At 45.9% G+C, this 13,973-nt stretch overlaps 1 protein-coding gene across 5 annotated transcripts in view; it reads right to left on the minus strand.

Moving 5' to 3' along the window:
• Positions 1-13,973, minus strand: part of LOC139226835 (protein kinase C alpha type) — a 542,945-nt gene that overhangs the window by 154,258 nt on the left and 374,714 nt on the right. For all 5 annotated transcript variants that reach the window (XM_070857892.1, XM_070857891.1, XM_070857893.1 and 2 more), the window contains exons 9-10: positions 5,700-5,831; positions 1,145-1,318 (exon numbers count right to left, since the gene is read on the minus strand). In XM_070857892.1, coding sequence (XP_070713993.1) covers positions 1,145-1,318; positions 5,700-5,831 — 306 coding nt within the window. The remainder of the gene's footprint in view (positions 1-1,144; positions 1,319-5,699; positions 5,832-13,973) is intronic.

Below are 13,973 nucleotides of genomic sequence, written 5' to 3' on the forward strand. Positions count from 1 at the left end.
ACTGGTTGGCAGACAGGAAGCAAAGAGTAGGAATAAACGGGTCCTTTTCAGAATGGCAGGCAGTGACTAGTGGGGTACCGCAAGGTTCAGTGCTGGGACCCCAGCTATTTACAATATACATTAATGATTTAGACGAAGGAATTGAGTGTAATATCTCCAAGTTTGCAGATGACACTAAGCTGGGTGGCAATGTGAGCTGTGAGGAGGATGCTAAGAGGCTGCAGGGTGACTTGGACAGGTTAGGTGAGTGGACAAATGCATGGCAGATGCAGTATAATGTAGATAAATGTGAGGTTACCCACTTTGGTGGCAAAAACAGGAAGGCAGAATATTATCTGAATGGTGACAGATTAGGAAAAGGGGAGGTGCAACGAGACCTGGGTGTGTCATGGTACATCAGTCATTGAAAGTTGGCATGCAGGTATAGCAGGTGGTGAAGAAGGCAAATGGCATGTTGGCCTTCATAGCGAGAGGGTTTGAGTATAGGAGCAGGGAGGTCTTACTGCAGTTGTACAGGGCCTTGGTGAGGTCACACCTTGAATATTGTGTGCAGTTTTGGTCTATAATCTGAGGAAGGACATTCTTGCTATTGAGGGAGTGCAGCAAAGGTTCACCAGACTGATTCCCGGGATGGCAGGACTGACATGAAGAAAGACTGAATCGACTAGGCTTATATTCACTGGAATTTAGAAAAATGAGAGGGGATCTCATGGAAACATATAAAATTCTGATGGGATTGGACAGGTTAGATGCAGGAAGAATGTTCCCGATATTGGGGAATCCAGAACCAGGGGTCACAGTCTAAGGATAAGGGTAATCCATTTAAGACCGAGATGAGGAGAAACTTCTTCACTCAGAGAATTGTGAACCTGTGGAATTCTCTACCACAGAAAGTTGGTGAGGCCAGTTCGTTATTCAAAAGGGAGTTAGATGTGGCCCTTACGGCTAAAGGGATCAAGGGGTATGGAGAGAAAGCAGGAATGGGGTACTGAAGTTGCATGATCAGCCATGATCATATTGAATGGTGATGCAGGCTCGAATGGCCTACTCCTGCACCTATTTTCTATGTTTCTTTGAAGCGATTAAGTGGCAAGTCCTTGGTGACCAGTTGTGCAATATATACTTTCTCGGACCAGAAACTCACCATAGTTTGAAAACAAGAGTGCAGCTGTGTAAGGAAGTGGGGCTTTTCCATCAGAGCCAGGACCCTCTTTTCAATCATGGTACATTCCACATCATCGTCCTGAATGACCACGTCCTTCTTCAGAATCTTGATGGCGAACAGCTCATCAGTTCCCTTCCTCTCCGATAGCATGACCTGTAAAAGGTGAACAGCGAACATCTATAAAGGGACTGTGCAAGAAGTATTGAGGAGGCCCAATATTTAGCAGGGTTTGCAAAAAAAAACATAAAACCAAATTATATTTACTGCTACTTTTCAAAATAATATTGCAATATTTCATCTGCATATTTCTTTCAGCTAAACTCTTGATCTTCTTAAGAACAAAGGATGTCATTGCTAGAGAGAGAATCTTTTGGCACCCAGTGTCTCCATTGAGCCCTTCCAGGTCAAGCATGGGTACATAAATAGAGGTATAGAGTACAAAAGTGTGGAAATGATGATGAACCTGTATAAAACACTGGTTCGACCCCAACTGGAGTATTGTGTCCAATTCTGGGCACCACACTTTAGGAAGGATGCGAAGGCCTTAGAGAAGGTGCAGAAAAGATTCACGAGATTGATTCCAGGAATGAGGGACTTCAGTTACGTGGATAGACTGGAGAAGCTGGTGTTGTTCTCCTTAGAGCAGAGAAGATTGAGAGGAGATTTGATAGAGGTGTTCAAAATCATGAGGGATCTGGACAGAGTAGATAGAGAGAGACTGTTCCCATTGGCAGAAGGGTCGAGAACCAGAGGACACAGATTTAAGGCGATTGCAAAAGAACCAAAGGCACCGTAAGAAAAAACTTTTTTCTGCAGCGAGTGGTTAAGATCTGGAATGCACTGCCTGAAAGGGGGTGGAGGCAGACTCAATTTTATCTTTCAAAGGGGAGTTGGATAAGTATCTGAAGGAAAATTCTTTGCAGATCTACTGGGAAAGGGCAGGAGAGTAGGACTAGCTGAGAGTCAGCATGGGCTCACGGGCCGAATGGCCTTCTGTGCTGTAACCATTCTATGATTCTAATGCAAAGTGCATTTATTTAATCCCTTGCTCTTTAATTATCCATGTCCCAAAGAGCAATCTCCCAAGTACATGTCAACATCCTTGCCACTCATTGCTGTTGATAGCAGCACTCAAACACACATCAATCCTCAGTCCCTTCGCAAGTTGACAACAGCAGCAACTTGTATTTATATAGCACCTTTAACATAGTGAAACATCCCAAGGTGCTTCACAGGAATATTATGAGACAACAAGTTTCCGAGCCACATAAGGAGAAATTAGGGCAGGTGACCAAAAGCTTCATCAAAGAGGTAGGTTTTAAGGAACATCTTAAAGGAGGAAAGGGAGGTGGAGTGGCGGAGAGGTTTAGAAAGGGAATTCTAGAGCTTAAGGCCTCGGCAACAGAAGGCACAGCCACCAATGGCTGTGCGATTATAATCAGGGATGCTCAAGAGGGCAGAATTAGAGGAGTGTAGATAGGACGGTTGTCAGTGGAGAATAGAAGCCGAAGTTCATCTTTGCATTCCGCAAAGATTCTGGAATAGTGAGCAATTTTGGCAGATGAGAGCAGGACCCGATAATCCTTTATGTGGTCCAGTCAGATCTGACGGTGAATGGCTGAACCAGTTGTCCGCCATATCCGTTCAAGTCTGCATCCCTTGGACTTGCACCAGAGGGAACGGCCAAGGTGAGAGAGAATAATTGTTTTAATGGGGAGTATAGCATCAAAGATGGTGGTGAGGGTGTGGTTGAGCAGATCAGTAGCTGCACAAATGTTGTGATTGTTGGACTAAAGGCTGGACAGTTGGGACTTCATAACGGATAATCTCAGCTAATATTGAGCCCTGAATGTGCTTGAGCAGTGTCCAGTTTCAAAAAGGATTTCAAGACCGAGCTCTGTCAACCCCATGTGCTGGCTGGTGTGCAACGGTCACCACGTGTTAAAAAAATCCAAGCACAGGCATCTTCCATCCTTCAAGATTTAGTTCAAACCTGGAATTTTAGATCCTTCATTGAAACACCTGTGAACTTTTTGACATAGAAGCAAGTCATCCTCGATTCGAGGGACTGCCGATGATGATGATGAATAGGTACCAGGATCTCAGACCCCCACCACCCCTCTCAACTCATTCCACGCTCACCACTGCCGCAGCTCAGAGTCCAATTAAACTCGATTCTTCCCCCTTTTGTGCCCCAAATCTCTTGCCTAGGAATGACCCCCAGCACTGTCACTGACCAATCCCACCCAAACTTGTAGAACATCAGGTGACCCCGCCATATAACTGCATACCATACTTAAAGGAGGAGAGAGAGAGATGGAGAGGCAGAGAGGTTGAAGGAGGGAAAGCAGGAAAGGGGTACTGAGGCGAATGATCAGCCATGATCTTATTGAATGGTGGTGCAGGCTCAAAAGGGCCAAATGGCCTGCACCTATTTTCTATGTAATTCCAGAGCTTAGGGCCCAGGCAGCTGAAGGCACAGCCGCCAACAGTACAGCGATTAAAACTGGGGATACGACAGAGGCCGGAATTGGAGGAGCGCGGAGAACTCGGAGTGTTGAAGGCCTGGAGGAGGTTACAAAGATAGGGGGAAGGAGAGGTCACGGAAGGATCTAACACAAGGATGAGAATTTTTTTTAAATCGAGGCATTGCCGGACTGAGAGTCATTGTCAGTCAGCAAGCGCAGGGGTGATGGAAGAACATTTCCACATCCCCTTCATATTAGTCCACAAACAAGAAATTAATAACTGCTGTCATAATCATTAAACATTTATAATGAAATGTACGGTGAGTGCAGTGGAAGTGGGATGAGATCATGCTCCTGTCAGAGAGCAGCGCTGCAGTATGCAGATGAAGGTTTCGAGCGGAGTGTGTGCAGGAGGCCCAGTAATTCATGATAATGTCTCAAGAATCATACCCCAGCAAGGGTCAGCACCTTCCTGGGGATGGGTATAAGCATCGCTGGTCCCTGGGGAAGCGATGTTTCGATGAGGTTGTGAGAAGTAATTCAAAGGTTAAGTTACAGTTCTGCACACGACTGAGCTGTGAGTCACGCAGTGGGTGAGACACATTGCCATGGTAACCAAAACAATGTGGAGCAACTGACGACCTTAGACATAATTTTTAAAAACATGTTATTACTTTGCAAAAGAATGAACTCACAGATGATTATCTGCAGTTACAGGCAACTCTAGGGGACTACGGAGGAGCGGGAGGCTATTCCAGTAATAGCCACAGGTCTGTTTAGTCGGGGGACAAGGGTTAGTGTCATTGTGAGCAGCAAAATCTAGGCACATTTTAAAAATAATGGGGGTGAAATTCCCCTGTTGTGCGACTCCCGTTAGTGCCTCCGAAGGGGCAATTACGGGGCGTGAAAGTGTTTTCACTCGGAGGGAGGGGGGGCACTATCGTGTAAAGGGGGCTATATATCCAGCAGAGATTGGTGATGTCAACCGTGGCTCTGGGTAGCACTCTCGACCGTGAGTCAAAAGGCTGTAGCTGTACTGTGGTGCAATGCAAGTTCGAGTCTTGGGCATATAATCTAGGCTGACAATCTAGTGCAGTGCTGAGGGAACACTGCACTGTCGGAGGAGACAAACTGAGGAGACGTCTGCTCTCTCAGGTGGACATAAAAGATCCCATGGCATTATTTCGAAGAAGAGCAGGGGAGTTATTCCCGGTTATTCCTGGCCAATATTTATCTCTCAATCAACCTCACTAAAAACAGATGATCTGATCATTATTACATTGCTGTTTGTGGGAGCTTGCTGTGCACAAATTGGCTGCTGCGTTTCCTACAGTACAGCAGTGACTACACTTCAAAAAGTACTTCATTGGCTGTAAAGTGTTTGGGACGTCCTGAGGTTGTGAAAAGCTCTGAGTAAATGCCAAGTTCTTTCTTTTACATGTTAAAGGAGAAGAAAGTAAATACATATTAGAAACATAAGTTAAAGCATCTAGAGAACATAGATCTACCTTAGAGTTTCCCTTTTCTCTTTCCTTCAATTTTCTCTCGAACTTTCCTCCTTTACCTCTCAACATCTGAGGGTTGTAACTCTCATGCTGGTATCTATCAACAATCATGGGCTTCTGTTTGGTACTTTACCCAAATTGCCATTCTCTATTTGTGAGCTGTGACTGGACCTGCCCCACATCATAATACAGGTAGTTCTAAGTGGTTAACTTCTTGACAAACTGTTCAGGGCAGCAGCCGTGATTCCACTCTCTGGGGCCCTAAGCTCTGGATTTACCTTCCTAAACCTCGCTCTCCTTTAAGATGCTCCTTAAATCCAACCTCTTTGACCAAGCTTTTTTGAAGTACTAATATCTCCTTATGTGGCTCCAAATTGTGAAGTGCCTCGCGATATTTTACAATATAATGCTACATAAATGCAAGTTGTTAAGGGTGGCTGCTTCCTCAGGAACCTGCTGGGTCTCCCCAGGTCGTATATATCCGATGTAAAATTTCTCCCTTTTACCATCCAGAGAAACCTCTCTTTTTTTTTTAAAAAGGGCCATTTCCTTCTGGCTTACCTTTCCGAAACTTCCTTTGCCCAACACCATTAAGAAGTTGAAGTCTGACAAATTCACATGATCCAAGTTGTTCGATGGCAAACTCTTTTTCCTCTCAATCACCTTTTTCCCAGCTGGACCGAGTTTGGCTTTCTAGAGGGAATATAAAGGGGGAAAAAATGACATAGTTTCAATGGTACTGGATGGTGGAGGACTCCAGCACTTGGTCCTTATACTGAAGCACATGCAGTAATGTATTCGAGCAATAGTCACAATCGGTTCACACAGGCTAACAGCACTTTGTACTTACTGGTAGACTGTCTTTCCACATCACTAACATGATCTCACTGGATCCGATGCGACAAGTTCAGTGACATTCTTTCCTTTTATTTTCTGCTTCCCTCCCCATCTCTCCCGAAGGCACCAACCCTGGCAGGGCACAGCTGCATGCATGATAGGAGGCCCTCCAGTACCTTGTTTGAGTACAAGGGCCCAGATAGTGAGTGCCAGCAGGCTATGTGACTGCAGAGAGCATCACCGCTGAGCCTGATCCTGCCCTCACCCAGTAATCATATGCACACACTCGGAAGCTGGGATCACTGAATAGGGATGGGGAGCAGGAACCCTGGTTGGTTTCCCTGTACCTTAATCCAGGGACCCTGCGGCCAATTCTGCCAGCTAATTCAGCACAGACCAGAATTAACCGGGCCCCTTGTGATCTGTGCAGCTTGATACTACACTGGTTCGTGATTTACCCCAAGCAGTCTGTGTTTTAGTCATCTAGTTTTGCCTGGTATGATGTCTTGGATGACAAGAGAACAGTATAACTATGTAACTGCAAGTTGTTAAACTAAATCCAAGATAAAAAAATGTTTTGAAATATCTCACATAGTAAATGTTCACGTTAGCACGGTATAAAGTCTCCAGGGTCTATCAGAGGCAGTGTTTCCGGGTGGCTAACTGCTAGTATCAAACCAGATTCTGGGTGGCTAATACTTTAGTGCCAGGCTGTGCAATGTCTCATACGGGGTAAAATCAACAACAAATTCAATTCCAATGAATTTCTCATCTAATCTCTCACCACTTGTAATATTGTCTGGGAATGCTTGGCTACAACAAGGAGGTTTTTTAAAAAAAATGTTAGTGCAAAGCCACAGTGAGGTGGAAGAGTCTGGCTGGGGTGTGAGGTCAGAGGGCATTCACTGGTTGAGTGGCCAACTAAAAGAACTGAAACTTATTGGTGCCCAGAATGATTAACATTGTGCCCAGGCAAAAGTTGACAATTTAATGTTATCTGTCTCTGGTTTATCTTCGTGTCAATTTCTGTACACGTTCACTGTGACCTAGGTAAGTTGCATGGATAGCACGTCATGCTGATGAAGGGGAAGTGTGGCTTGGTGAGCAAGAGAAAGGGTCTCAGTCTTAGGGACAAAGAAGTCCATGAGCTCTTGGCACTTATTGTTGGAGGTGAGTGTGGAGGGGCCAAGGGAAGAGGGGTTTAAGGAGATGGATGGTAGTGGAGAATGGAAGCTGGGGGTTAACTTTCTCCAGGATGTTCCTGATGTTGTGGTCAGCTTTGGCAGAGGAGAGTAAGACATGAGAGCACTTGATGCATTCCAGCCAGATCTGGCGATGGATGGTGTGACCAGTTGTGTGCCAGATATGCTCACAATTTGCGCCCCTTGCTGTAGAGGTGGAGGGGAGGGTGAGGTGGACAGATCGACAACTGCAGAAGTACTGTGATGAAAGGAGGGCCAAAGGCTAGGCGAGGAGTTAACAGTTTGAAAGTGCAGTTATAAGTGTCTTCGGAGAGACCAGGGACATATGCTGAAGGAATTGGGGTTGGAAGGAGGTAGGGGATGTGGGCAGTAAGGGTTACAAGGAAGTGATCACAGATGGCCTTGTCTGTGATCAATGAATGGGAGAAGAGAGGCCATGGGAAATGGCACATTTGGGGGGGGGGAGGGGGGGCTGTGAATATGGGTAGGAGAGTTTATACAGAGGGAGAGGTTTAGGGAGAACAGAAAGGCAGTGAATTCAGAAAATATAGGGCAAGGGGATCTGAGATAGAGATTCAAATCACTGAGGTTGAGGATTCACTTAGTGCAGAGGTCGAGGGAGGAAGGAAAAGATACTTTGAGATAGGACTTTTGGGGGGGGGGGCGTGGTAGACAACAGGGAATTTAAGGGAGAGGTGAGAAGGGCGGAACAGTAAAAAAACTTGCATTTATATAGCGCCTTTCACAATTTCAGGACATCACAAATCCCTTCACAGTCAATGAAGTGTAGTCACTCATCGTCATCAATAGGCAGTCCCTCGGAGTCAAGGATGGCTTGCTTCCACACTAAAAATGAGTTCTCAGGTGACTGAAGAGTGCAATGTGGGACCTACAGTCTCTGTCACAGGTGGGGCAGACGGTGGTCGAAGGGACGGGTGGGTGGGGTGCTCGGTGCTCCTTCCGCTGTCAACGCTTGGCTTCAGCTTGCTCTCGGTGAAGAGACTCGCGGTGTTCAGCGCCTTCCCGGTTGCTTTTCCTCCACTTTGGGTGGTCTTGGGCCGGGGATTCCCAGGTGCCGGTGGGGATGTTACATTTTTTCAAGGAGGCTTTGAGGGTGTTCTTGAAGCGTTTCCTCTGCCCACCTGGGGCTCGCTTGCCGTGTCGGAGCTCCGAGTAGAGCGCTTGTTTTGGGAGTCTTGTGTCAGGCATGCGGACAATGCGGCCCGTCCAGCGGAGCTGGCCGAGTGTGGTCAGTCCTTCGATGCTGGGAATGTTTGGCCTGAGCAAGGACACTGATGTTGGTGCGCCTATCCTGCCAATGGATTTTCAGGATCTTGTGGAGGCAGCGTTGGTGGTACTTCTCCAATGTTTTGAGGTGCCTGCTGTACACAGTCCATGTCTCTGAGCCATATAGGAGGGCGGGTATCATTACTGCTCTGTAGACCATGATCTTGGTGCCAGGTTTGAGGTCCTGGCCTTCAAGCACTCTCTTCCTCAGGCGACCGAAGGCTGGCACACTGAAGGCGGTGTTGGACCTCGTCATCGATGTCTGTCCTTGTTGACAGTAGGCTCCCGAGGTATGGAAAATGGTCCACATTGTCCAAGGCCTCGTCGTGGATTTTGATAACCAGGGGGCAGTGCTGTGGGGCCACTTTCAGACTGGGGTCAAAAGCAGGGCTGTGTCATCGCACCAACTCTCTTCTCGATCTTTCTTGCTGCAATGCTCCATCTCACCCTCAGCAAGCTCCCCCCGCTGGAGTGAAGCTAAATTACAGAACAAACGGGAATCTGTTCAACCTCCACCGCCTTCAGGCCAAACCTAAGGTCGTCCCATCCTCCGTCATTGAACTAGAGTACGCAGATGACGCCTGCGTCTGCGCACACTCGGAAGCTGAATTCCAAGCCATCGTCAACACCTTCACCAAGGCATATGAGAGCATGGGCCTTGTACTAAACGTCCGTAAAACAAAGGTTGTCTACCAGTCACTGTTATAATGTAGGAAATGCAGCAGCCAATTTGCACACAGCAAGATTCCACAAACAGAAATGTGATAACCAGATAATCTGTTTTTGTTATGTTGATTAAGGGATAAATATTGGCCAGGACATTGGAGAAAGCTCTCCTGCTCTTCTTCGAAATTGTGCCATGGGATCTTTTACATCCACCTGAGAGAGCAGACGGGGCCTCGGTTTTATGAATCATCCAAAAGACGACAACTCTGACATTGCAGCGCTCCCTCAGTACTGCAGTGCAAAAGTACAAGGAATCATCGTCTTTAATATCCCCTTGCTTACTTGAGGGCAGAAGCAAAATATAGAAAGATGAAAAGTAAAAGTGGAGGGCAGGGAAACCTAAGGCAAAAAGCAAAAAGGGTCACATTACAGCCAAATTCTAAAGGGGCAAAGTGTGTTAGAAAGGCAAGCCTGAAGGCTCTGTGCCTCAATACGAAGAGTATTCAGAATAAGGAAAACAAATTAACTGCGCAGATAGCAGTTAATGGGTATGATGTAAATGGCATCACGGAGACATGGCTCCAGGGCGACCAAGGCTGGGAACTCAACATCCAGGGGTATTCAACATTTAGGAAGGATAGACAGAAAGGAAAAGGAGGCTGGTTAAAGAGGAAATTAATGCAATAGTAAGAAAGGACATTAGCTTGGATGATGTGGAATCGGTATGGGTGGAGCTGCGGAATACCAAAGGGCAGAAAACGCTAGTGGGAGTTGTGTACAGACTACCAAACAGTAGTAGAAAGGTTGGGGACAGCATCTAACAAGAAATAAGGGATGCATGCAATAAAGGTACAGCAGTTATCATGGGTGACTTTAATCTACATATTGATTGGGCGAACCAAACTGGTAGCAATGCGGTGGAGGAGGATTTCCTGGAGTGTATTAGGGATGGTTTTCTTGACCAATATGTCAATGAACCAACCAGGGAGCTGGCCATCCTAGACTGGGTGATGTGTAATGAGAAAGGACTAATTAGCAATCTTGTTGTGCGAGACCCCTTGGGGAAGAGTGACCATAACATGGTAGAATTCTTTATTAAGATGGAGAGTGACACAGTTAATTCAGAAACTAGGGTCCTGAACTTCAGGAAAGGTACCTTCGATGGTTTGAGGCGTGAATTGGCTAGAGTAGACTGGCAAATGATACTTAAAGGGTTGACGGTGGATAGGCAATGGCAAACATCGAAAGATCACATGGATGAACTTCAGCAATTGTACAGCCCTGTCTGGAGTAAAAATAAAACGGGGAAGGTGGCTCAACTGTGGCTAACAAGGGAAATTAAGGATAGTGTTAAATCCAAGGAAGAAGCATATAAATTGGCCAGAAAAAGCAGCAAACCTGAAGACTGGGAAAAATTTAGAATTCAGCAGAGGAGGACAAAGGGTTTAATTAAGAGGGGGAAAATAGAGTACGAGAAGAAGCTTGCCGGGAACATAAAAACTGACTGCAAAAGCTTCTATAGATATGTGAAGAGAAAAAGATTAGTGAAGACAAATGTAGTCCCTTGCAGTCAGATTCAGGTGAATTTATAATGGGGAACAAAGAAATGGCAGACCAACTGAACAAATACTTTGGTTCCGTCTTCACGAAGGAAGACACAAATAACCTACCGAAAGTACTAGGAGACTGAGGGTCCAGTGAGAAGGAGGAACTGAAGGATATCCTTATTAGGCAGGAAATTGTGTTAGGGAAATTGATGGGATTGAAGTCCGATAAATCCCCAGGGCCTGATAGTCTGCATCCCAGAGTACTTAAGGAAGATTCCCTAGAAATAGTGGATGCATTGGTGATCATTTTCCAACAGTCTATCAATTCGGGATCGGTAGCTAATGTAACACCACTTTTTAAAAAGGGAGGGAGAAAGAAAGCGGGTAATTATAGACCAGTTAGCCTGACATCAGTGGTGGGGAAAATGTTGGAATCAATTAATAAGGATGAAATAGCAGCGCATTTGGAAAGCAGTGACAGGATCGGTCCAAGTCAGCATGGATCTATGAAGGGGAAATTCATGCTTGACAAATCTTCTGGAATTTTTTGAGGATGTAACTAGTAGAGTGGACAAGGGAGAACCAGTGGATGTGGTGTATTTGGACTTTCAAAAGGCTTTTGACAAGGTCCTACACAAGAGATTGGTGTGCAAAATCAAAGCGCATGGTATTGGGGGTAATGTACTGACGTGGATAGAGAACTGGTTGGCAGACAGGAAGCAGAGAGTCGGGATAAATGGGTCCTTTTCAGAATGGCAGCCAGTGACTAGTGGAGTGCCGCAGGGCTCAGTGCTGGGACCTCAGCTATTTACAATATACATTAATGATTTGGATGAAGGAATTGAGTGTAATATGTCCAAGTTTGCAGATGACACTAAACTGGGTGGCGGTGTGAGCTGTGAGGGGGACGCTAAGAGGCTGCAGGGTGACTTGGACAGGTTAGGTGAGTGGGCAAATGCATGGCAGATGCAGTATAATGTGGATAAATGTGAGGTTATCCACTTTCGGGGCAAAAACGCAAAGACAGAACATTATCTGAATGGTGGCAGATTAGGAAAAGGGGAGTTGCAACGAGACCTGGGTGTCATGGTACATCAGTCATTGAAAGTTGGCATACAGGTACAGCAGACAGTAAAGGCGGCAAATGGTATGTTGGCCTTCATAGCTAGGGGATTTGAGTATAGGAGCAGGGAGGTCTTACTGCAGTTGTACAGGGCCTTGGTGAGGCCTCACCTGGAATATTGGTTTCAATTTTGGTCTCCTATTTTGAGAAAGGACGTTCTTGCTACTGAGGGAGTGCAGCGAAGGTTCACCAGACTGATTCCCAGGATGGCCAGACTGATATATGAAGAGAGACTGGATCAACTGGGCCTTTATATATTGGAGTTTAGAAGGATGAGAGGGGATCTCATAGAAACATACAAGATTCTGACGGGACGGGACAGGTTAGATGCGGGTAGATTGTTCCCGATGTTGGGGAAGTCCAGAACCAGGGGACACAGTCTAAGGATAAGGGGTAGACCATTTAGGACTGAGATGAGGAGGAACTTCTTCACTCAGGGAGTTGTTAACCTGTGGAATTCCCTGCCGCAGAGAGTTGTTGATGCCAGTTCATTGGATATATTCAAGAGGGAGTTAGATATGGCCCTTACGGCTAAAGGGGTCAAGGAGTATGGAGAGAAAGCAGGAAAGGGGTACTGAGGGAATGATCAGCCATGATCTTATCGAATGGTGGTGCAGGCTCGAAGTTCTACTCCTGCACCTATTTTCTATGTTTCTATGTTTACTTACACCTTTCTGCCATTTGTTTTAAAAAATAGTGCTGTTCAACTGCTTCACGCTGACAGGATCAATAATCCTCCCAGCCAGTCATCAGCACCCCATAGGTTAAACGTAACTCATGGCCATGATACAGAGATTACAGCACTTGGGAGGTTTTTGAGAAGGAGTAGATAGCAAATGTCTCTCTTCAAATCGCCGAGCTCCCTGGAGCAGTGGAAGCTCGCAAAACCCAGAAATGACAATTATTTTGAGCTGCATGTCTGTAACTTCCACCTAACCATGATAGTGCAGGGGAACTGCCTCCTACAAGCAAACACCTCCATCCTATTTATCGATTAAATTACGTTCAACAGTCCATTCTCCAAAATTTCAACAACAAAAAAAGTGCTGAACTGTTGGACCATATCAGCAGGACAATGTTATTTGCAGAGCGTTTCAAACATTTCCACCTTATGGTGCCTTCGACCCACTGGAGTATGGATACATGAATGCCGAGTGCCTGGACTTACCCGGGGGTAACTACAGTTTTGCATCTCCCCTCTCTACAGCACTCCCTAAGAGAGGGCCCCCCACGGGGAGCCTGATGTCAGGGACTTTATTCTACAAAGACTTTTTGTACAAAGAAAAAAGAAGTTCGAAAAATGTTGATTAAAAAACAAAACTCAACTGTGTCCCGTTGTTAATGATCATATTCTGTACTTGGTCCTTGAAGCACAAATTAGACTGGGCCTTTTTAACAATCAAAAATCAGACTCAAGTGAATGAGCAGAGTTATTTTTCCTGAAATCCCAGCAGTCTTGTGCATTACATCAGCTTGACACTAATTAGCAAGTTTACTTGGCAAGTCTTTCTCACTTAAATGAGAATAATCAGGTATTCTGCACGGTTTAATATTCTGTATAGTGTAATATTCTGTACAGGTCAAAGACATCAGGGGCTCCCCCGCAAGTGCTACAAAGAGCGCATCGAGGCGAACCTCCAGTACTCTGGTATCCGACCAAAGGACCTCGAGAATACAGCAGCTAATAAAATCCAGTGGCGAACGCTCACGAGGACAGACCTTCGAAGAAAGCCGATGTCAACACCCTGCGGGGCACTACAGATAGACGACATCAGGTGGCAGTACTGTCAGCATCAGGCACATCGAACTTCCCTTGTCCGACGTGCAAGAGACTGTGTGCATCCAGGATTGGCCTATACAGCCACTTGAAGACACAACAACGTCTTTGTTGGATACGACAGACTACCAAGAATAAACAGAGTGCAGGAGGGAGAGCCACCTGATAGTCTGTGGTTGGAGAGATTTGAACCTGTATCATTACAAATGATGTATCTGGTTAGACACACTTTAACTGCACTGAAGACTTTTTAAGCCAAGTCTTTTCCATAGTGGGGAAGGGGCTGGGGGGAGATATCACAGCCAGGTCCAATCCTGTCCTCAACCAGCATCCACAAGGACACATTTATCCCTCCACAGTCTAGAATCCAGTGAATCAGGCTAATTTACTGCTGAA

The sequence above is a fragment of the Pristiophorus japonicus genome, chromosome 16 (assembly GCF_044704955.1).
Source record: "Pristiophorus japonicus isolate sPriJap1 chromosome 16, sPriJap1.hap1, whole genome shotgun sequence".
In the NCBI taxonomy this organism is placed as follows: domain Eukaryota; kingdom Metazoa; phylum Chordata; class Chondrichthyes; family Pristiophoridae; genus Pristiophorus; species Pristiophorus japonicus.